We start from the raw sequence: 22012 nt of genomic DNA, 5'->3' as shown, positions 1-22012 counted from the left end.
ATCAGGCTTTCACAATGCTTTTCCATGAGTTTTTAAAAATCAGTGTTGGCCAATAATGAGATGAGATGATGATGCTCGAAACACAACAAGAGCGATCACGGACATTAGCTCCCCCTTAGCTCATTTCACGGTGATCGTGGTGGCACTTTCCCATCCTAATGGAAGACACGCCTTTCTCATGCCCTGCTTCAGAAGAATTAGGTGCCGTTGGCAGTGTTTCCAGCCTGACCGTAGAGACCTTTTGCATTCTGCTCCCTGACAGGGACAAGGCTCTGCACCAGTTGACGCGTTCTGCCCCCAGCACAGCTCTTTGTCCTCCTCTGCACCTGCTCTGTGGCCATGGCGATCTGGCTAGTGCTGCTGTGGGTGCAGCTGGGGAGGTGGAGGCTGAATTAAAAATGGGGCTCGCCTCCCATCTCTGAGCGAGCAGTCGGGAATCTGCCTGCCGATGACATCATTCTTCGGGGGCTTCTGACAGCTGATGCCGTTTGGCCCCTTTGGCCCCTTTGGCCCCGGGAGAGGCACAGCTCTGTGCGCGGCACCATGGGCAGGGCCATCCACTCCGGACACTTGCCCCTCTGCTGTTCCAACCAGCCTCGGGACCCACCTCTGTCAGGGATGACATTCTTCTCTCTTTATCAGCTCCGCTTGCTGCTGGGGTCATTGTTAGTATTGTTTGGGGGGAAATGCGGCATTTCCAGGCTAGTTTTCTCTTTCAGGTGCCTCATTAAAGTTGAGCGGCGTTGAATGTAGGGTCCTATTTGCTGGGTCTCGCGTGGCCTTAGACTGTTGTCATTCACAAAATTTTTGCACTGATTTTCAGCAACTGCTTAGGGAAGGTATAGTTTCTCTTATGAATAATACGGGAGAAAATAGACCTAGTAGAGGAATGTAGGGTAAGGTGGTAAATGTGCATTCCTTTTGTGGGACTTTGTGGTTTCAAATGGAGATTTACATTCTTTTGGTGACTCCCAGTGTGACAGAAGAAGGCTGATGAGGTGGGGGACTTGTACCACCCCTCCCCTTGATAAACTACCAAGGAGGAGTTTAATGGGTGCAGGTGGCTGCATTCACTCCCCTGGCTGACGATTTACGCTCTCAAGCTCCCGCAGGAGAGAATGACTCTCCTTTGGTTATAGGATGTCAGAATTGAGCTCTGAAGTCAGCTTGACTGTCTTCTTCAGACAGGTTTGTCCTAGAGGTGGAAGACCTTGTAATCCCCCCTTTGATTCTGGAAAACGAAGCTGGTACCTTTCTTCAAGGGAATCCTTCGTTAGATTTTTTTAGAAATGATACCCCAAATTGTTTTTCTCTCAGTAGAAGAAAAGGAAAAAGATTATGTATTGGCTTTGTTATGAAGTCAAAGAATGCAGGCTTTTACTCAGTTAAAGCTAAGATTGTGGAAGAAATAATATTTTGCAATACTTGGGCTTGTTAAACATGGGAACGTGGAGAAGGAGAGAATTATGTAGGCATGAGAAAAAAAGAAAGGATGACAAGAAAATTATTGCACTTTCCCTGCCTAGCCCGTAATCAGTCTCTTTGCAAACATATACAAGTGTACTTGTACCTATATCCAGCACACAGTAAAAGACCCTCAGGTAGTGCTTAAGTAATATTTTTCTGATAATATTTTAAGTCAGGAAAAAAAACCCCACCTCTCAATTATTCAAAATCATGCAGTGGGATCTTTCATGTGGATTGGTACATATTATAACTATATAACTTTGTGCACATGTGATATATAAAATAATGTTTGCGTATTTTATTTATACTTATATATAAACATAAAATATATGCATCAGTTAAAATCATGTATAAATATTTATATTTATATGCATTGGGTGCTTGGGTGGCTTAGTCAGTTAAGCTTCCAATTCAGCTCAGGTCAGGTCTTGATCACAGGGTCATGAATTCAAGACCTGAATTGGCCTCTCTGCTGGGCATGAAGCACAGAAAGGAGGTTATTTAAAAATTAAAATTATTTAAGATTATTAAATATATATATACACACACACTATTCATATATAGATAGACATATTTGAGTATATATAAGAGGTGCCTGCATATGCATAAATAGATGATACAAAGGTAAATCCTTAGGGATATTAATGAATGTGGAGTTCACCTAGATGAGACTACCGTGTGATACTCACCTTGCCCTGGACTGAACCTGCATTTTTCCCGACTCTGTCTGCACAGACTTGTGCAGTGCCCCACCCTAAGCTCTGAGCCCGTCCTGATTCTGCACAGCCCACGATCACCGTAGTTCTTCCTCCTGTTGGATACAAATCTGCCTCCTCTAGCTGTTCCCTTTTTCTCTGGTCCCATTATTCCCTCCAGGGTGGCACTGAACAGCTGACCCCCACCTCCCCGGAAGCTGCCTACCGAGTATTTATGTGTGTATTTATTTATGTGTGCACTTATTTATGTGTGTACTTAATATACTTATTTTAAATCTACTTTTTAATGCCCTTATTAAGATAGACATATAAATGGGGGCGCCTGGGTAGCTCAGTTGGTTAAACATCTGACTTCAGCACAGGTCATGATCTCACAGTTTGTGAGTTTGAGCCCCGTGTCGGGCTCTGTGTTGACCGCTCAGAGCCTGGAACCTGCTTCTGATTCTGTGTCTCCCTCTCTCTCTGCCCCTCCTCCACTCACGCTCTCTCTCTCAAAAATAAATAAACAAAAAAAATTTTGTTTTAAATAAAAACTTAAAAAAAAAGATAGACATATAAATGTATATTAAAGCATGCAAAGTAAATCTTTTTGCTGTTGTCCCCCAGCCCTTTGACACTGTGCCTCGTGCTACGATGAATATTCTAGTAGATGTGCCCCTGTGTGATATTAACTTGGTATCACTAATGACTGCAGAGCGCCCTCCAAAACACACTTTAGGCTGCTACCAGCCACACAAAAGAGTCCACATTTCCCCATATCTGTGCCAGTGCTTGATATTATCTGCCTTTCAAAGTGTTGCGGATCTAATGCCTGTGGATTTTATTTTAATTTGCTTTTATTCCATTACTACTGACGTTGAGCATCAAACTCTTCATTATTAGATATCTGGGTATCCCATCTGTGAATTTCCTTGGCCCACCTTGACATCATTTTTCCTGCGATTTTTTCCTGCTTTGCTGTAATTCTTCCATGTAAATTTGAATCTCTTTGTGAGTACCTTTTTCACAGCTGCCTCTCAGTTGTCTCCCATGGGGTCTTGATTCAGAGGTCCCTGAGCTCATGGAAGATCTATTCCTACACTATTTTCTGTGTTCACTCTATGTTTATATTTCCACTGTGCACATTTAGGTCTTTAGTCCACGTTGAGAACTGTAGATACAATAGAAGTGGGTGTCAGTTTCTTCTTTCTCTATATATTGAGACAGGTTTCCCAATACCATTAACTAAATGACCCATACTTTCCACTCTTCTCCATATACCGAGATACGACGGTGGTGTCATCACAGGCAGTCTTAGTTTTGTGACATGTGCTAATGCTTTCTTTGTGGATCTCTTATCCATTAAAAAAAAATGTTTCTTCTTACATTTGTTGGGCATAAATCTGTGTATATGTGTTCAGTTATATTTAATAGTTGTGTTATGTGTCATCTCTAGCTTTTTTTATCCCCTTCATTGATCAGTTATTAAACTGGGTGTTAATATTACTAAGTATAATTGTTGATTTACCTATTTTCTGTCATAATCTCTGGGTTGTTTTTTTTTTTTTTTTTTGTCTTCAATTATCTACTGTATGACTCAAAAGTTCCTCTTCTTGCCTTCTTTGTTTCACATTTTTCCTAGGAGATCTTTTCTCATCTTTAACTCCTGTTTTTCTGTAGCCTTTTGTTTTATGATGTTTGGATCAAATTTTTTTTAATGTTTGTTCGTTTTTGAGAGAGAGACAGAGCATGAGCATGAGCAGGAGAGGGGCAGAGAGATAGGGAGACACAGAATCTGAAGTAGGCTCCACACCATCAGGACAAAGCCTGATGTGGGGCTTGAACTCATGAACTGTGGGATTGTGTCCTAAGCCAAGATCAAGAGTCGGACGCTTAACCAACTGCACCATGCAGGCGCCCCTAGATTTCATTTTCTTGAAGCCATGATGATTCAAATAGCTTTTCTTTAAATATTGGAGATGCAGTCTACTCAGTTTTATTACCAAGTGTAAATGTGTTGCTGCCCTTCACTGGGGGAAAAGCAACCTGACACCCTCCTCGGTCCAAGGTGACTCTTAATTGTAAAATACAGAAATTCTCATGAATTCTCAAGTTGTTCATCATTTGTAAATGTTAAATGAACTATTTTTTTCAGCATGACATGGTTATGGCTATGAAACACCTTCCAGGAAGAAACAGCTCACACGACTAGGATCTAGAATCTCCTCTGGAAACCACCCAGCTCCTTCCAGCCACGGGTTGATGATAGCATAGGTGACCCATTCTTCTTGAAAAGTGCTTTTGAAGGAGACACTGCCATCCTTCTCAGAGTTGGTTGTAGTGTTTTTACATCCCTAAATTCCAAGCAGTCTGTCTTTCCTTTATGTCTAATTTGTATCTTCCTAGCTGACGGGAACAATAGTTTCTGTTTCTCTTCATTATGATTCCGCATTATGCCTTAAGGATGCTTTTTCTTCCTGAAATGCTTTAAATGTATTTACTCTCATGGGCTTTAATTGGTAATTTTAAGCAATTTTTGAAAAAAAAAAAGTTATTTCTCTTACCTATCTCCTTACGTTGTCACATTTATGGCTCTATGGTTATCACAATTTGGCAGTCCAAAATACCTTGTTTAAAAATCATTGTAGAAGAGTTACTCTTATGTCTGCACTATCCCAAAGTTGCCCTATTTTTATGTCAACTGAGCTACTCTGTTGGCAGGTGCTCAGCTTAGGAACCTTTTGCTTTAGGCCTCATCTGCTAGGAACACTTTACCTAATATATGTAGTATGTAGATATGCTTGGGCACTCATACCTATGTGTGTTTTGATTTATATTTGCCATGCTTTCTTGTATTTCTGAGTTGAGGCTTTTGCGAGTTCTTGAGTACTGATTCCAGTATTAGCACTGAATTCTTACTCATTTTAGTTCTATTTTATGTATATTCGTGAGCTTATGAATATCCATAACCCCTTAGGATAGACAAAATTTCAGTTCTGAACATCGGCTGAACTTGGGATACCGAAATGAATACCAACCAACCAACCAGCAAAGGAACACAGACTATTGTTTTAGGTAATGAGTAACAATCTTAAAATTACACTTCTAAACTATTTTTTTTTCTTGTGCTTCTATCAATGACAGAATGTTTCTATTCTATTCTGAAAGGAAGATACTTTCAGTCAAATACAGAGTGGTCTCATTAAAAGAGAACCCAGCATACATGATAATTGTCTTCTGGTCGCAATCTGAAATGAATAAAAACATGGATGGATGGACGGGTGGACGGATGGACGGATGGATGGATGGATGGATGGATGGAGGATATACTGGCAATGTTACATACAGATTTGGTTTTGTTATTAATAGTAGATCAATTTTTACTGTAGGTGAGTGAGACTGTTGCAGGTTCAGCTCTCCAGGAAGCAGTCTCTGAGAGAGAGAGGTTTTAGTGTGTATGGTGTTTATCAAGGTGTGTCCCAATAACCAGCACTATTGAAGGAGGGAGAGGAAGAAGGACTGGGCACAGGGAGGAGAGGAGCTGTGGTGCAGGCTGATGACAGCCTTACCATCCCTGCAGGGAGCTCTGGAGAAAAAAGGACTTTCAGAGCCATCATGAGTTGGGCAGAATTGTCCTTTTCAGCCAGTCATTGGACGTAGGCCACCCCAGAAAGAGTCTGTCCTTGGGGAGGTGGATCTCTGCAGCCGGAACAGTCTTCAGAGTGGCTGGTAACTGAAGGGTGCTGCCTGACATCACTCCCAGCACTCGGGGCACACATTCGTTCTTGAAAAGGAATCTGGGCCACGTGTCACCGGGTGCATCAACTACCACCACTTAAATAGATGCCAAACAGCTATCGATGTACATCGTAAATGCTTTTCCTAAAAATATTTTTCCTTAAATTGCTCCCACTTTCTATAGTGACATTAGTCCAATATTTCAAATAAGAAATGAAAAGGATCACGGTGTATGATGATAGCATAATCGAACTAGACTTTTGTCATCAAGATAATTTGTAAGCCAGAGGACCTCTTTAGTTCTTTGATTCTGTAGCAGGATTCTCACACAGAGAGTCATGACACCGAGGCCTTTTTCTTCCAGAAAGCAACTTCATTTGTGCCGGCATGGCTCAGTTGGGCTCCTACCCAAAGAACTGAGCCCCGAATGCCATGTGGTGTGTTTTTTATACATTTTTTTACTTTTCGTCTCCCATATATGGTAACACACAAACATGCAATCTGATTAAGTGGTCTCATGTTACATGGTGGTGAGGGATGTTGTCATGTACACGTATAGCCAGGTTACCTTGAGGTTTGTTTTTTTTTCTTTCCTTAGAGAGGAGACCCTCTCTACCACAATTCCTGTGCCTTATTGAATTTATTCAGGGAATATCTGTGCATTTACTGTGAATGGGCTGCAGTCAGTGGAAGGACCTGCAGACAAATAACCATTACGTATCAGCAGGTACCAGATGTCTTGAAAAGGGAGCAGCACGGGATGAGAAATATTTCTGCTCGCTGTGGGAGAGCAGTGGATAGACAAATAGGAAAACACTGATTTCAACACAACACCATCAAAGAAATGTGTATGCAGGAGGTCTTTTAGGGACAGAGAAGATGGACATCTAACCAGTCCTGGTGCTAAGGTGGGATGGGTAGCCTGGAGTCAAGAAGAAGTCTCCAAGAGAAACTGACTTGAGTCTCAAAGGGGATCTGGAGACTGAAAAAGTCTCCGAAGCAGCTAGCAATGGAATTGAGTGTTCACCGCAGAAAATGGTGGGAGTGGGAATGGGGTCCTGGGGGGACATGGGGCAGAAATGGGATCAGAGGATAGTTCCCTATGCTCAGAGTCAATCAGCCCAAAACAAAGAATCCCCAAGCAGCATGAGTCAGCACAGAGACAAGCATCAAGTTGCAGTGTTTGTTACCTTCTACTTGATCCTAAAAGCAGTGAAGGAATTAAGGCAGAGGGACGTGCTCACAACTATGTTTTAGGACATTAATATGGTGGAGGTCTATAAGATCAGTTGCAGTGCAGAAAGATTAAAAAATTAGGGAGACCTGTTAGGGCACAATGGAAAAGGTTTTAATAAAAGATGATGGTGGTGTGTTTGGAAGAAAAGGAGCCAGACCAAGAGATACTGAGAAGTGAAGCAGAAGAGACACCGTAGCCTGCTGATCGTGGCTGGAGATAAAGAGAAATGCACAATGAGGAAGGCTTTTATTATCCTAGCTTCTTGTAGCTGGGAGGTTTTGTAAGCGCTAACAGGAACAAACACTGAACATGAAGCTTAGATTAAGGGAAACCTGATACTTTTGGTTTTGGATTTGACATGCTTCTGGGACATCAAGATGAAAATATTAGCAGACATCTAAACAAGCAGGCATGAAGCTTGCGAAGGAGTTTTTGGTTGAAAAATGTAGAAATAAGTCAGCCGGAGAAAGACAAGTATCATATGACTTCACTCATATGTGGAATTTAAGAAACAAAACAGATGAACATATGGGTGGAGGGGAAAAAGAGAAGAGAGGGAAACAAACCACAGGAGACTCTTAATGATAGAGAACAAACTGAGGGTTCATGGAGGGAGGTTGGTGGGGAGATGGGCTAGATGGGTGATGGCCATTAAGGAGACACTTGTTGGGATGAGCACTGGGTGTTGTGTGTAAATGATGAATCACTGAACTCTACTTCTGAAACTAAATTGTACTGTATGTTAACTAACTCAAATATAAATAATAATAAATAAATATAATGAAAAGTTAGGGAGAAAAAGAAAATGTAGATCGGGGAATCAGCAGCATGGAGTTAACATCTGGAGTGGAGGGACAGATGAGGTCATCAGGGAAACAGGAAGGAAGCAAGGCCAGGACCGGCAGCCAAGGAATGAGGTTTCCACCAGTGTAGGGTCAGTTGGGGGCACACAGTCTCCAGTGAATTGGAAGCCTCTGGTTTCTTTGGCATCTGTTGGCCCCAACAATGCCCTTCTTACTCACACACACTGCCCTCCTGAATCTCGGCCTCCTGCCTGTCCTTCTCTGGCAGGCATGGGCCCAGGACTGACAGCCTAACTTATGGTGAGTCCAGAGCAGCTCTGGCTCAGGAGATCATGCTCACATAGCAGTGCTCCACTGGCCCAGATGGCCATAACTGAGTAAGTGAGGCCAGATCTTGACTTTATCTCCCCAACTTGCCCTACCAGTAGGAGTAGAGATGGCTCAGCACAACCTTGAATTAGAAGTCCTGGGCCCTTACGCTAATCAGACTGTGAAACAAAGCCTCACCTTTGTCCTTATCATCTCATCGTTATTGTATATTGGATCTATTTTCCTTTCTACTCCCTAACTCTCGGCTTGTCTAACATTCAGAGTGTAAATACATGTTCATTATCACCTGGAAAAGATATTTTTCAAAACCATTATGCAACTAAGACATACAAGACATTATTTATTCCACTAGATGTGGGAAGTAGGGATGAACGTGATACAGCTTCTGCCCCCTGGGTCATTCTACTGAAGGGAAGAGGCATGTGCAAAGACTGCTATGCTCATGCGCCATACTGTGACCCTTTCCTCTATAGGATCTTAGCAGCAGGCTCGTGGAGTGGGTAGAGGAAGAGTTTAATCTTGTGGTGCGAACAGAGTGGAGAACTACATCACATGGGGCTAGGAATCTACAGTTTTGGAATCTAAAGCATGTTGTAAAGTAGTAGAATCAGACAAATAATCAGTCTTTGGAGTGGAGAGACAATTGAGTGACATGCTCCTCTCACAATGACACATGCTCCTCAGCCTCATCGTTTTAGAGTCACAGCTTGTATTTCAGCAGACGGTACGGGGCGGTCAGCCTATGCTGGTCCTGGGCATCTCCAGTGGGCATGTGGGCACCTCAAGTGCATGTGTAATCAGGACTGAGCTCCCAGAGATCAGCCGTGGGCTTTGCATTTCCATAATGGACAGGATCCGCAGATGCGGTTTTTGGAGACTTTGTGAAACAGGCAAGATATAAAACAAGAAAACTTCTTGAAGGATAAGGAGAGAGAGTTTGTTGGACAGAACGGGGAAAAGGACATGGGAAGATGAGAATATTCGTTGCTGTAACCAAGAAGACTGGCTTGAGGTAGGCTCTTGGAGCAGCCGAGACCAGAAGCTGTCAACCTGAGACTGTCTGGAGGCGTGGGGAATTACAGCACAACTAGAAAAGAGATGATAAATGTGGAGTTGATCAAATTATATATGACGGTGCAAACTCAGCCCCCATGCGTCTCGACATCCATGTAACATATTTGCTTTTTCCCAGTGAGTTGTGGGCCCTGGGGCCAAAAAAAAAAAAGGTAGGAAAAGGAAAGAAAGGGCGATGCTTGCTCATTGAGCAGCCTCTGTGCACCCCTGGGGCTCTGTGCCTGTGTGTTCCATGAAGCCCTCACCAACGCTCATGAATTGTGCTCTTTATCATCACCTTACACATGAAGAAACTGAATCACAGACTTAAAGAAAGTGGATGAGGAAAACACTGCAAATTACCCAAGATCGCCAACACCCAACCCATGTATCTTTCATGTCATACTTCTCTCTGGGAAGAAAATAACAGATCTTTTTTCCCCATAAAGAAGAATATACAACTAATTTTTGAGGGACAAGACAAAAATATATGAGCCTGACTTTAGAAAGAGTAAGTGTCTATAAATTAACATTTGGTTGCACTTGATGGCTCCTAACTGCTTGGGAGAGAGGAGCCCCACCAGTACAGAGAATGAAGTCAACAAACCTGGTAATTAGTGACATTTAGCAGATATTTATATGCTTTGTGAGGGCACGTTAGGTCAACACGTGTTGTAGGTCACATTCCGCATTTCTGTTCCCGTGATATTACCACCTTTCACTGTCAAATAAGATTCAGAGAATTTAGCTTGAGAGGTGATCTAATGGACCAGATATAGCAAGTGATGTGTCTCAAACAGGTGGTTTGGCTCCACCAAAGTCATTGCGAGCACTTTTTAATCACTTCGTTTATTTTTTGCCTCTAATTTTATAACTTACAAATGTACAGCAAGAGATTTGGGGCCCTCTAAGAAAATTTAAGCATTTTATACAGCAGACTTGTGTTCATGGCTAAAGCAATAGAGGCAGTCTATGTAGTGAGGTGAAAAGTGTCATGATCCGCAAATCAGTCTGATGGTTTAGTCTGCATTTTAAAAAGTACATCCTGATGTGGCAAGTAAAACAAATAACAAACCTGATTTTGACGTTTTTCTGGGAAAATGACTTTTCCCTCTAACAAAATCCTCTTTTTTATCATGAAAATCTTTAACTCTTTTGGGTGGTTTTTTTTTCCTAAATATATTTTAAAATATTTTATTTTATTATTTTTTTCCTTTACAGATATACCGCTCAACACTTTATGTCACTTATATTAAATTATGTTTCTATATGTTGTATATCCATTAACAGAGTTTGACAGATTTTATGCTTTTGTGTTATAAATTCTATACAAGAATTAAAGGTGGACTTACACATCAAAATTGCAAAATACAGCATTCTATACTTGCCCATAGATTTAATTTTACCAGAGAACTGCATATTTCCATATGGCTATGTGTTGCAGTCTAGTGTCCTCTTTTTAAATTTTTTTTTAACATTTTTATTTATTTCTGAGAGACAGAGAGAGACAGTACACACAGGGGAGGGGCAGAGAGAGAGGGAGACACAGAATCTGAAGCAGGCTCCAGGCTCCGAGCTGTCAGCACAGAGCCTGACGCAGGGCTTGAACCCACAAACCTTGAGATCGTCTAGCTGAAGTCAGACGCTTAGCTGACTGAGCCACCCAGGCGCCCCAGGTGTCCTTTTATTTCAACTTGATATTTCAAGTTGATATTTCCTTTAGGTTCTCCTGCAGGACAGCCCTGGTAACCTTCCTCTGTTTTGTCTATCTGGGAAAGTCCGTCTCTCCTCAGTTTTTGAATAACAGTTTTGCTGGGTGCAACATTCTTGGCTGGCTATAGTTAATCTATTAACTATAACTTACGATTCGGAGTATGCAACTTTAGGTATGTACTATGATTGTGTATTCATTGCGACCATGCTGGTGATGAAGGGCAGTTTGTCCCAGCTCAAAATGTCCCCCAGCTGCTGTGCATCTTGCGCTCTTGTGTCTACATTTTATAAAGTTTATGCCCGGTCCCTCACCCCCTTGCTTGCCAACTCTGCCTTCTCACTGAGCCCGCATCAGTGTGTCTGTATTCTCAGCACCAGGTTTGGGCTAAGAATGAGATTGCTAAGAGTGTTATGATAGTTCAAAATGCAGTGTTGAGGGACACCGGGGTGGCTCAGTCGGTCATGAGTCCAGCTTCGGCTCAGGTCGTGATCTCACGGTTTGTGGGATGGAGCCACTCATTGGGCTCTGTGCTGACAGCTCAGAGCCTGGAGCCTGCTTCGGATTCTGTGTCTCCCTCTCTCTCTGCCCCTCCCCCCATCCGCGCTCTGCGTGTGACTCTCTCTCAAAAATAAATAAACATTAAAAAAAAACAAAAAACCAGTGTTGAAAGCAAGAGATTATCCTTTGAGCACTGCAGGTGAGGGTGAGCATGTGGGCTTCCGGGTGCTTGCTTTCACTGCATGGGAGGCACAGGTCTTCAGCAGTGTCTCTCTGTGGTTCAAATTTCTGAAACTTACTCCCAGAACTATAATTACATCCCTTAGAGTTCTATAAACCAATGAATTCCAGAAACTTTTAAATGATAGAATCTGGTTTTGCATTCTTCTTAAATTCTGATTCCTCTGTAGCTACTTCTTGCCTCTGTTCTTGAAAGTAACATGTACCTGCTCTGTCTCTATTCTAGAACTTTCTTTTGCTCTTAGAAGTAGACATCCTTGGGACACCTGGGTGACTCAGTCAGTTGAGCGTCCGACTTTGGCTCAGGTCATGATCTCACAGCTTGTGAGTTCGAGCCCTGCATCGGGCTCTGTGCTGACAGCTCAGAGCCTGGAACCTGCTTTGGATTCTGTGTCTCCCTCTCTCTCTGCCCCTCCCCCACTCATGCTCTGTCTCTCTCTCTCTCTGTCAAAAATAAATAAACATTAAAAAAAATTTAGAAGTAGAAATCCTCATAATGAATAATCACTGACAGTCTACATCCTACATATTGTGTTCTTAATAGGCAAATCAAAAATATGCTGTCTAACCTTTCTTGATCTGGAGAATAGAAAGTCAGTCCTATTTTTCTTCTCCCTACTATAACTGGTAGAAATGGAGTCCTTTCCTTTGCCAAGTGACCTTTCAACTTAACTGTTTTGCTGTTTCCTCATCTGAAAGGCTTACAAAATAGAACCAATGCTAAGCAATGGATTCAGGTGTCCTCAGATGTTTGTAGACCCCAGTGCTCGCGTCGACAGTACATATACTAAAATTGGAACTTCATAAACTCCGTGCTAACTCATTCACACCTGACGGCAACCCCCTCCTTCTACAAATAAGGAAGTGAAGGCACAGAGAAGGGGTTAAAAACTTTATTTAGTAGCACGGCTGGACTTAAACCCAGGTAGTCTGGCTTCGAAGTTCTTATCTCAAAAAAAAAAAGAAAGAAAGAAAGAAAAGATCTACAATTCAGATAATGAGCACCAAGCTCCTGAGTGCCTACGTTTGTCTCAGTGGACTGACACTCAGGTTCCTATGTGTAAGGAACTAAATAAGAGGAAATGTAGTTGCTTTTTTATTTAAAAAAAAAATGGTAGTTTATTAAGTGTCAATAATAAGTACACGTGTAATAAACATTTATGCCGTTTGGGTTAATATTTAGAGAAACATGAGCACGTCTGCTACAAGTTGGTACTTCCCCACCCAATGTCAACTATGAGTAATCACAGCCTAATCCAGCCTGATCGTTTCTACCAGCCCCAGCTAGAACCTCATCCCGAGATCTTTTTCTCCTGGTGTCAGATTGACTCGTTGCAGATTCACAGCTGTAACTTTACCTTGAGAATCAGCAAACTGTCAGCTGTCACCAGTTTTGACATTGAATGCGCCTGGTACCTTAAGCTATTTTTGTTTGTTTGTTTGTTTGTTTGTTTGTTTGTTTGTTTCTCTGGTGAGACCTAACTGGAACCATTTATTCACTCACCGGTCTAACTCTGGCTGTATTTGCAGTTCTGAGTTCTCTCTTCCAAATGCTTTTGAAAGCATATTCTAGGAGTAATAATAATATGGAATAGCAGAATAGCCACGGCTATGCTCTGTTGACATCTGCTGCCTATGACTATGCTTGAAAGCTCCACTGAACAGAGACCGAGGTGTTATGGTCATTGCTTTGTGGCCAGCACACACGGTGTTGTCACACGTATATCAGGAACTCAGTAGGCACTTCTTGTGTGAACGAGTGAATGAATGAATGGATGGATGGTGTCCATTCAGATGTTTCTCAGCTTGATCTCTTATATCTCCCCAAGCCTGATCATTGAAATGTATCTATAATTGATTTAGTGAACAAACTGTAGATATCCTACTATTTAATAATTTCATATAAAACCATCTGGTATAATAACTGATTTATTGCATGCATAGTAATCTCAGTTTACAACCTTGTATATTTCCAAACTTTTGAAATAAAATTGGTAAAATCTGAGCCCTCACTCCTTAGTGAACTAGTCCTATGGCCAAGGGCAAAGTAGTATCTTTGAATAAGTTTCCCTCTTTACGACTTGAGACTCTGAATAACAACCCCATAAGGCCGATGGGAAGAGCATATTGATAACTTGCCCTTGATCCCATAACCAAGAAGTAACCATGGTAGGATTCAGAGTTGGCTTCTCTGGCTCAGTTTTAAGCATTTTATGACTCTGACACCCTGTGAGACCATCCAGGAGTGGTCCTGAGGCAAGAAGGTAAACAGAAGCTTATCAGGGAGATTAAATCAGAAAAGAGCTTTCCAGACTGAGCTTGGCTGTGTCCATGGCTGGCCAGGTTGAAGGCTATAACCTTGTCCTCACTAGCAACACATCTCAGCAACTCAGGACATTGGCCATGGGACAGTCTGTAATTTAAAGTCATTCACATGGCATGTGTAAAATTGAGGGTATAGAATGAAGACATGGTTATCCTAACATAAAATAAGTCTTTTTCATTAACACTTGCTGTTAGTTGGGCATTAGTCCTAAAAAAGCATGTTTAACAATGAAAGTGGAATCTCTTCTTGAACAGGCTTAAAGTATACCCATTAGCAAGGCATGGGATGCATTAAAGAGGGAACAGTAATTGTTGCGGTAGTATTAGTGAAACGGGAGAGAAATCTTTTCTTGTACACATCATTTTCAAAAGCTTCTAAGGAAAACACAGACTCAAATGCCTCTTTCACAATGAATAGTACAGAGTGTGAAATATTTTTATTCAAAAATGATTATGGTATTTTTTAAAGTTTGTCGAAATAAATTAAGCTTGTTTGCCAAAGTACAAATTAAGCCATGCTTTTCATTTAGAACAATGAGAAAATTCAAGTAACAGGATGGCACAACTTCACCTCTTCTCCCAGTGCATGTATTTACATGTTATGGAAGTGACTCTGTTACTCTTTCAATGTCATGCAAAAGGGTAAAAGGAAAAGAGAACGTAGAGCGTGCGTGCAATTCATTAGCATCTTTCCTCTGTTACGTTTTCTTTTCTTTCAGTTCCACCTTTCATCCAACCTTTTGAGTTTCCAAGATTCTCCATTGGACAGCGGGTCTTCATCCCATGTGTTGTGGTCTCAGGGGACTTACCCATCACGATCACTTGGCAGAAGGACGGCCGGCCAATCCCAGCGAGCCTCGGGGTGACCATCGACAACATTGACTTCACAAGCTCCTTGCGGATTTCCAATCTCTCCCTCATGCACAACGGGAACTATACCTGCATAGCCCGGAATGAGGCAGCAGCTGTGGAACACCAAAGCCAGCTGATCGTGAGAGGTAAGGAGAGGCTAGTGGGATGTGTGGCATCAGCACAGTCAAATTCAACGATGCTCACGGAGTGCATTCACTTGCAATACGTGAAAATATTAGACTTTGCAGAATCTGCTCTCGTCCCATTCAAATAAAACTCACAACTGTAGAAGCCAACTACAGACTCCGCTAACACCAGACCAAGTCTTTATTTACCTAAGATATGAAGTTCCAAATAATTAACAGCTAAGAAATGCATGCAGGAAGAAGTGAGAGTGGCATTTAATTGATGAGTGAGGCTTTCCCTGAATTAGCCCCCAAAGTCCATAAGCTCCTGCTGTATTGCATTCACTCTAAATGGCACTTTTTATAAGAGTATTATTTAGATTGATGGCCTTAAAAAGAATGTTTGTCGAATATCATTTGTCAAATCACACCTTTTCCAAAGAATCATAAAAGGGTAACTTTTCTTTTTTTTTTGTTATTTTTTATTATTTGTTTTACTGAAGTGTAGTTGACACATAGCAAAAAGTAGCTTCCTGTATTTTTTTAGTTTAGTTCTAGAAATGCAAAATTAGTTTCAGTTTAGAAATATGTTTTGCTCCTCTCTTCTGTTTAGCATCAGACCTCTCATTAATTTAGAAAGCTATGATAACATTCATCAAATTAAACGAAGTGGGGTGGTATTTATTTAGAAATTAAAATAGGATAGTCCAGGGGTGCCTGGGCGGCTCAGTTGGTTAAGTGTCCGACTTCAGCTCAGGTTATGATCTTGCAGTTCATGGGTTAGAGCCCTGTGTCAGGCTCTGTGCTGATAGCTTAGAGCCTGGAGCCTGCTTCGGATTCTGTGTCTCCCTCTCTCTCTGCTCCTCCCCTGTTCATGCTCTGTGTCTCTTTCAAAAATAAACAAACATTAAAAATTTTTTTAAGAAATTAAAATAGGGTAGTCCAGCTTGTAGAAAATATTGGCAGGGGACTCGATGCCTCTAAAATGTAGGCACCAGTCTACTTCACATCTCTCTTCTAGTCACCAAATTCCCATGAAGGCTCCACTCCACATGTGCAAAATGAGCAGCTAGTATTCTCTAATGTGTGTTGGGCACAGACATGTGGTTTTATGATTCTCCAAGAGCAGTATGCATTCATCTCTCAGCACAGTTTTCACCCACATTGTAAAAGCAACTGTATGAAATTTAAAGACTTATGTTAATGTTGATTACTTGCCTTTTAAAGTCTCCAAATATTGGGCTCTCAGAGTAAGTGTTGGGAGAGGTTGATTTCCATTATCTTCCAAACATCTGAGCAGATCTGAGCAGATTGTTTCTTGATCAACAGATGCCTGTGGCTTTCCTCAGTCTTTGAATCTGGTCCCCATGACATCCTTCCTTCCTTTCTGGCTGAAAAGTAGTGCATTTTCTATGTAATGGCCAACAAAAGAAACTGAAGTATACTTAGAATTTATATGAAGAAACCAACTTTGTATTTGTAAAACATATTTTCCTAGAGTAAGACAATATATTTTCAGATACTGAAAGTAAGTGTTACAGATGAGAGGAAGCACACCTTTTGCTTAGTAAAGTAAAAAGAAGCGTCTTTAACAGAAGTGAAGAAGAAACAAGGAGTAGCAGTGTGACCTGGGAGAGAAACGAGAAGGTCCAGACCCAAGGCATTCCAGCATTTGAGGTTCCAAAATAAGAGAGGGAATTAGCAAAGGAAACAGAGAGGGAAAAGGAGAAGCCAGTGAGGTAAGAGGAAATCCAGCAGACTGTGAAGTCATAGAAGCAAATTAGGAAATATATCAAGAAACACAGGTAATAAAGTATATACAATCCCACTGGAAATAGAAAAAGGCAATCCAAGAATCGGCCATTGAGTTTAGGGAGACGGACATTGTTTGTGACCGTGAAGAGTGGTGTGGTTGCAGTGAATGCCTAATTAGAAGGACTAAGGAACAGACAGGGAGGTGAATAACTGTGTGGGAATTCAAGAAAAGACAACTAGTTTCATATTTTCAGACACATTGCTATGATGGGAGGCAGAAAACTGGTGGGGAAGTTGGAGGAGGACATGGGACAAGGGAAACTTACATGCTGATGGGAATGAGCCAGTAGAGAGGAGAGAAACGTGGCAAAGATAAAGAGGAGATGATTACAGGATCAAAGTCCTTGAGTTAGTGAATTGGAATTGGATTTTTTGCACCAATGGAGTATGTTAAAAACAGTATATAAAGAGCCATTGTGGGGTATTCTAGAAGATTGAACCAACAAAAATGGTTAGAAATTTTAGGGAGGCGGATTTTGGTTCAAGTAACTTGAAAAATAAATTTAAAAATTTAATGAATGGGACCATCAAAGAGTAACAGGTAATGGATTTGTCCACCTATCATTTAAAAAAAAAACCTATAAAACTGGTTTTATATATATATATATATATATATATATATATATATATATATATATAAATATTTATATATATTTATATATATATATATAAATATATATATAAATATATATAAATATATATATATATAAATATATATATATATAAAACAACCATTTCCAGGCAGTGGAAGGCAGGAAGCAGAGGGTTGTGATCCTGGAGAAAACGGAAATATAGGAGTTGAGCTCCAAAATGTACCCCAGCTCTCTGAGGCACTTTCCAAACCATGACAGAGGGATGCAGAGCCCAAGTAGATAACTGTGATCTTGCTGGATGGAGAAAACAGATAGAAATTTGGAAACCATCGAAGTGTGAGATTTTGCAGTGCTGGGGAATAGGGAGCTATTCAGAGAGCTCTAAAAATCTCCTTGTGAGTCTTTAGCTAAATACTACACTTCACATGCATAGGATGAGACTTCATGAAATCTATCAGAGAACAAGTACCAGGTAGATGTGAGATGAATGAAGAATTCAGAGGCTACACAGTGCTGGGATGTATTGGAGTTCTGAACAGCCAGAATAGAGAACACATGGAAATTCAGTTAAAATCTCAGAGGGGACACTAGGAGGAGAGCTAATCTATCCTTGGAATAGGGGCTATTCTAGACAAACCCTAAAAGAGCCTAAAAAGATCCTTGGTTGTATAAAACTTCGCCAGTGAATTAACTGCAAGAATAACATTCAACACTTTAAGTCAACAAAACCCATACTTTCAATAGCATAGCATATCCACAGTGTGTTACACATACTTAATAGATATGTAAAGAAGGAGGAAAATGTGAGCCATAAACAAAAGGAAAAACAATTAAAGTAATGGACTAATGGACACACAGATGTCCCAGTTAGCAGGCAAGGGTTTAAAGTGGCTAGCTACCCTCTTATTTCAAGGGTTCAAGTGAAAAGATACGTGCAGTAAATGAGTGCACAGGGAACACAAGAAGGGAAATGTAAAATATTTTTTAAAACAAGAACCAGAAAGAAATTCTAACTCTGAAAGATATAATGTCTGAAATGAGAAATTCACTAGATCTATTTAATAAGATATAAAGAAATTGTGGTTTATATATACAATGGAATACTACTTGGCAATGAGAAAGAATGAAATCTTGCCTTTGGTAGCAACGTGAATGGAACTGGAAAGTGTTGTGCTAAGTGAAATAAGTTATACAGAGAAAGACAGATACCATAGGTTTTCACTCTTATGTGGATCCTGAGAAACTTACCAGAATACCATAGGGGAGGGGAAGGGAAAAAAACAAAGGTTAGAGAGGGAGGGAGCCAAAACATAAGAGACTCTTAAAACCTGAGAACAAACTGAGGGTTGATGGGGGTGGGAGGGCGGGGGGGGGGGGGTGGGTGATGGGTATTGAGGAGGGCACCTGTTGGGAGGAGCACTGGGTGTTGTAAGGAAACCAATTTGACAATAAATTTCATATTAAAAAAAAGATATTAAATACTGCAGAATAAAGGATTACTGAACTTGAAAAGAGGGCAAGAGAAAATACCAGATATTTTCACAGAGAGGTACAAGCTGGAGAACAGTAAACAGTGCCTCACTGAGCTTCGGAAAATGTCAGCCCTTCCAACATATACATAGTTAGAGTCAGAGAAAAAGGTTCAGGGAAAAAATATATATTTGAATAACAATGATTGGAAATTTTCCAAATGCGAAGAAAAATGTAAATATACATATCAAAATGGTCAATGAAACCCTCAAAAAATAAGCACAAAGAGAAATCGTATCAGGGCTCATTATAATTGTATTGTTAAAAACCAATAATAAAATATTAAAAGTAACCAGAGAGAGTTACCTGGATGGCTCAGTCAGTGAAGCATCCAACTTCGGCTCAGGTCATGATCTCATGGTTTGTGAGTTCCAGCCCCACATCAGGGTTTTTGCTGTCAGCAAAGAGCCCACTTCAGATCCTCTGCCCTCCTCTGTTTGCCCCTCCCCCAGTCATGTGCACTCTTGCTCCCTCTGTCTGTCACAAATAACCATTAAAAAAAAAAAAAGTAACCAGAGAAATTAAGCTTGTTACATTCAAGAGGACCAAGTAAGAAAACTTTAGACTACTCATCATAAACAATTCAAGCCAGAAGAGAATGGAACAGCATCTTTCAAGTGCTGAAAGAAAGGTGTGGAGGAAGAACATTTATCAATCTAGGATTCTGTAACCAGAAAAATATATTCTTTTTTTTTTTTTTTAGAAAAATATATTCTTAAAAAATGGATGCCAAATAAAGGCATTTTTAGACAAGTAAAGGTTGAGAGAATTAATTACCAGCCAGATTTTACTACAGTAAATGTTAAGGAATGTTCTTTAAGCTAAAAGAAAACAATTCCAGATGGAAACTGATCTTCAAGAGGAATGAAGGGCTCTTGATAAGATAAATTTATGGCTAAAGATAAAATATACCATATTATCATTTTCATTTCTTTAAAAACATTTAGATGTTTAAACAACAATAATTTATAACATGCAAAGTAAAATATACAACAATAATTTCCCAAACAGGAAAAGGAAAGTGGAATTTTACTTTGTAAAATTTATCCTATGTTATACATGAAGTGGCATGAAATTATTTGAACATAGACGTTGCTAGTTAAATACGTACAATGCAACCTCTTGAGGAATTATAAAAAATGAAACAAATAGGTATAGATGTGAATGCAACAGAATAGAAAAAAGAGCATTAAAATACACTTGATTAGTTACAAAAGATAGGAAAAGAGAGACATAATACAAAGAAGAAATGGAAAATAGATGGAAAACTCAAAGACAACTATATCAATACTTTCATTAGGTATAAATGGACTAAACATACCAATTAAAAAGCAAAGACTGCCAATCGTAATTAAAAAGCAAGATTCAAGTACATATTACCACATTTTAAATATAAAAGACATAGTAATTAAAAGTAAAATGACATAAAACCAATCACGAAAAGCTTAATTGGATGTATTAATATTAAATAAAATAAGTCTCAGGACAATAAATATTACTATAAGCAAATAAGGACATGTTATAATAATAAAATGGTTAATTCATCAAGAAGACATATACAACTGAAATCTGGATGCACCTAATAACAGAAATCCAAGCACATGACTATGAAATAGAACTGAAAGGAGTAACAAACAACTAATGACAATTGGGAGTTTCAGCACTCCTTTCTTAATACTTAAGAGAGTAAGTAGAAAAAAGAATCAGTAAGAGCGGAGAAGATTTAAACTACCTATCAGCCCATATAACCTAATTGATATTTGTAGATTATAGCCAACAACTGCATAATGCACACTCTAGAATTCTGATCACCTGAAGAATAAGAATGTAAGTTTTATTGTTTAAAGCCACTAAGTTTATTGTGATTTATTCCACCAGCTCTAGAAAACTAATGCAAAGGCAAATATCACTATAGCTCCTACAGACATTAATTGAAAGGGTAGTAAAGAAATCTTTTGGACAATTTTATGGCAGTCTATTTGACAATTTAGATCAAATGGCCAATGATTTCAAAGACATAAATTATCAAAATGGGTACAAGATAAAAGTGAAAATTTGACTAGCCCTATAAAGCATTTTCTGTTTTAAAGTCCTTCTGTGTAGCCATCTTTACTATGTTTTTTTTTTTTCTTAAAATCTTTCAGTCTGGTGAGTTCAGTATTTTCTTGTTTCAGTTGCTTGCAAAAGAAAATAAATATTCTGAGCTGCACCTCTTTGAACCATCAATGGGTGGATACAAGTACATTCTTTTGCACCCATTCCCAAATGACTGCATTTTTTCTGTCTTTCATCTTTCTCTTGTTCCATCATTAAACAGCGGTGTCTTTAGCACATACTTGTAATTGCTGGCCCTGGAATAGTCGCTGAGCTCCCATCTAGTGGGAGACAGGTGACAGCCTTACATGGTTGTGTGACAGGCCATAGGGAAACTGTGAAGGAAGAGAGGGAAATTTACCTTATTTAGGTTAGGAGACACATGAGGCAGATACCCAATGGGAGGGAGGGATCCTGATGGGTTAGAAAGTACAGCATCGAGTTAAAAAGAGACAAAGGAAGGCAATGTGTTCCTGGAAGAAGGTCTGTCACCTGCAGTGGCGTGGAAGGCTTGAGACAGCAGGTGCGTTTATTTCCCTGGTGTGGTAGAATGGTGTGGCTGGGGAGCAAAATGAGGAAGGATGAGACTCTAGAGCTAACTCTGGCTCACAGTTTGTAGATTCCGTGCCCTAAGGTCTAGAGGCCATGGGAATTGATGAGGGAATCTAAAGCAATAAAATCACACAGTTTATGGCAGGACGTTCCATGCACTGAAATAAAGTGAGACCATGAGCCCAGAAGTCCAGAGGGGAGGCCTTTGTGGTCTATGTGAGAAGGGGTGATGGTTGGAGCCAAGGTGGTGGTAATGGGGATGGCAAAGGTGGGGCTAATCCAGAAGACAATTTGCAGGAATTGATGGTCTACTCTTTGAGAAAAATATGTGAGAAGCCTTGATGACAGACG

General features: G+C 40.2%; 1 protein-coding gene across 1 annotated transcript in view; it reads left to right on the top strand.

The window, feature by feature from the left end:
• Nucleotides 1-22012, top strand: part of DSCAM (DS cell adhesion molecule) — a 759677-nt gene that overhangs the window by 481270 nt on the left and 256395 nt on the right. The window contains exon 9 of the mRNA XM_086676008.1: nucleotides 14820-15098. Within this exon, the coding sequence (XP_086532134.1) occupies nucleotides 14820-15098 (279 nt within the window). The remainder of the gene's footprint in view (nucleotides 1-14819; nucleotides 15099-22012) is intronic.

This window comes from Puma concolor, chromosome C2 (genome assembly GCF_028749965.1).
Source record: "Puma concolor isolate L17-30 chromosome C2, mPumCon1.1.hap2, whole genome shotgun sequence".
In the NCBI taxonomy this organism is placed as follows: domain Eukaryota; kingdom Metazoa; phylum Chordata; class Mammalia; order Carnivora; family Felidae; genus Puma; species Puma concolor.
This window is presented reverse-complemented; position numbering and strand designations above follow the sequence as displayed.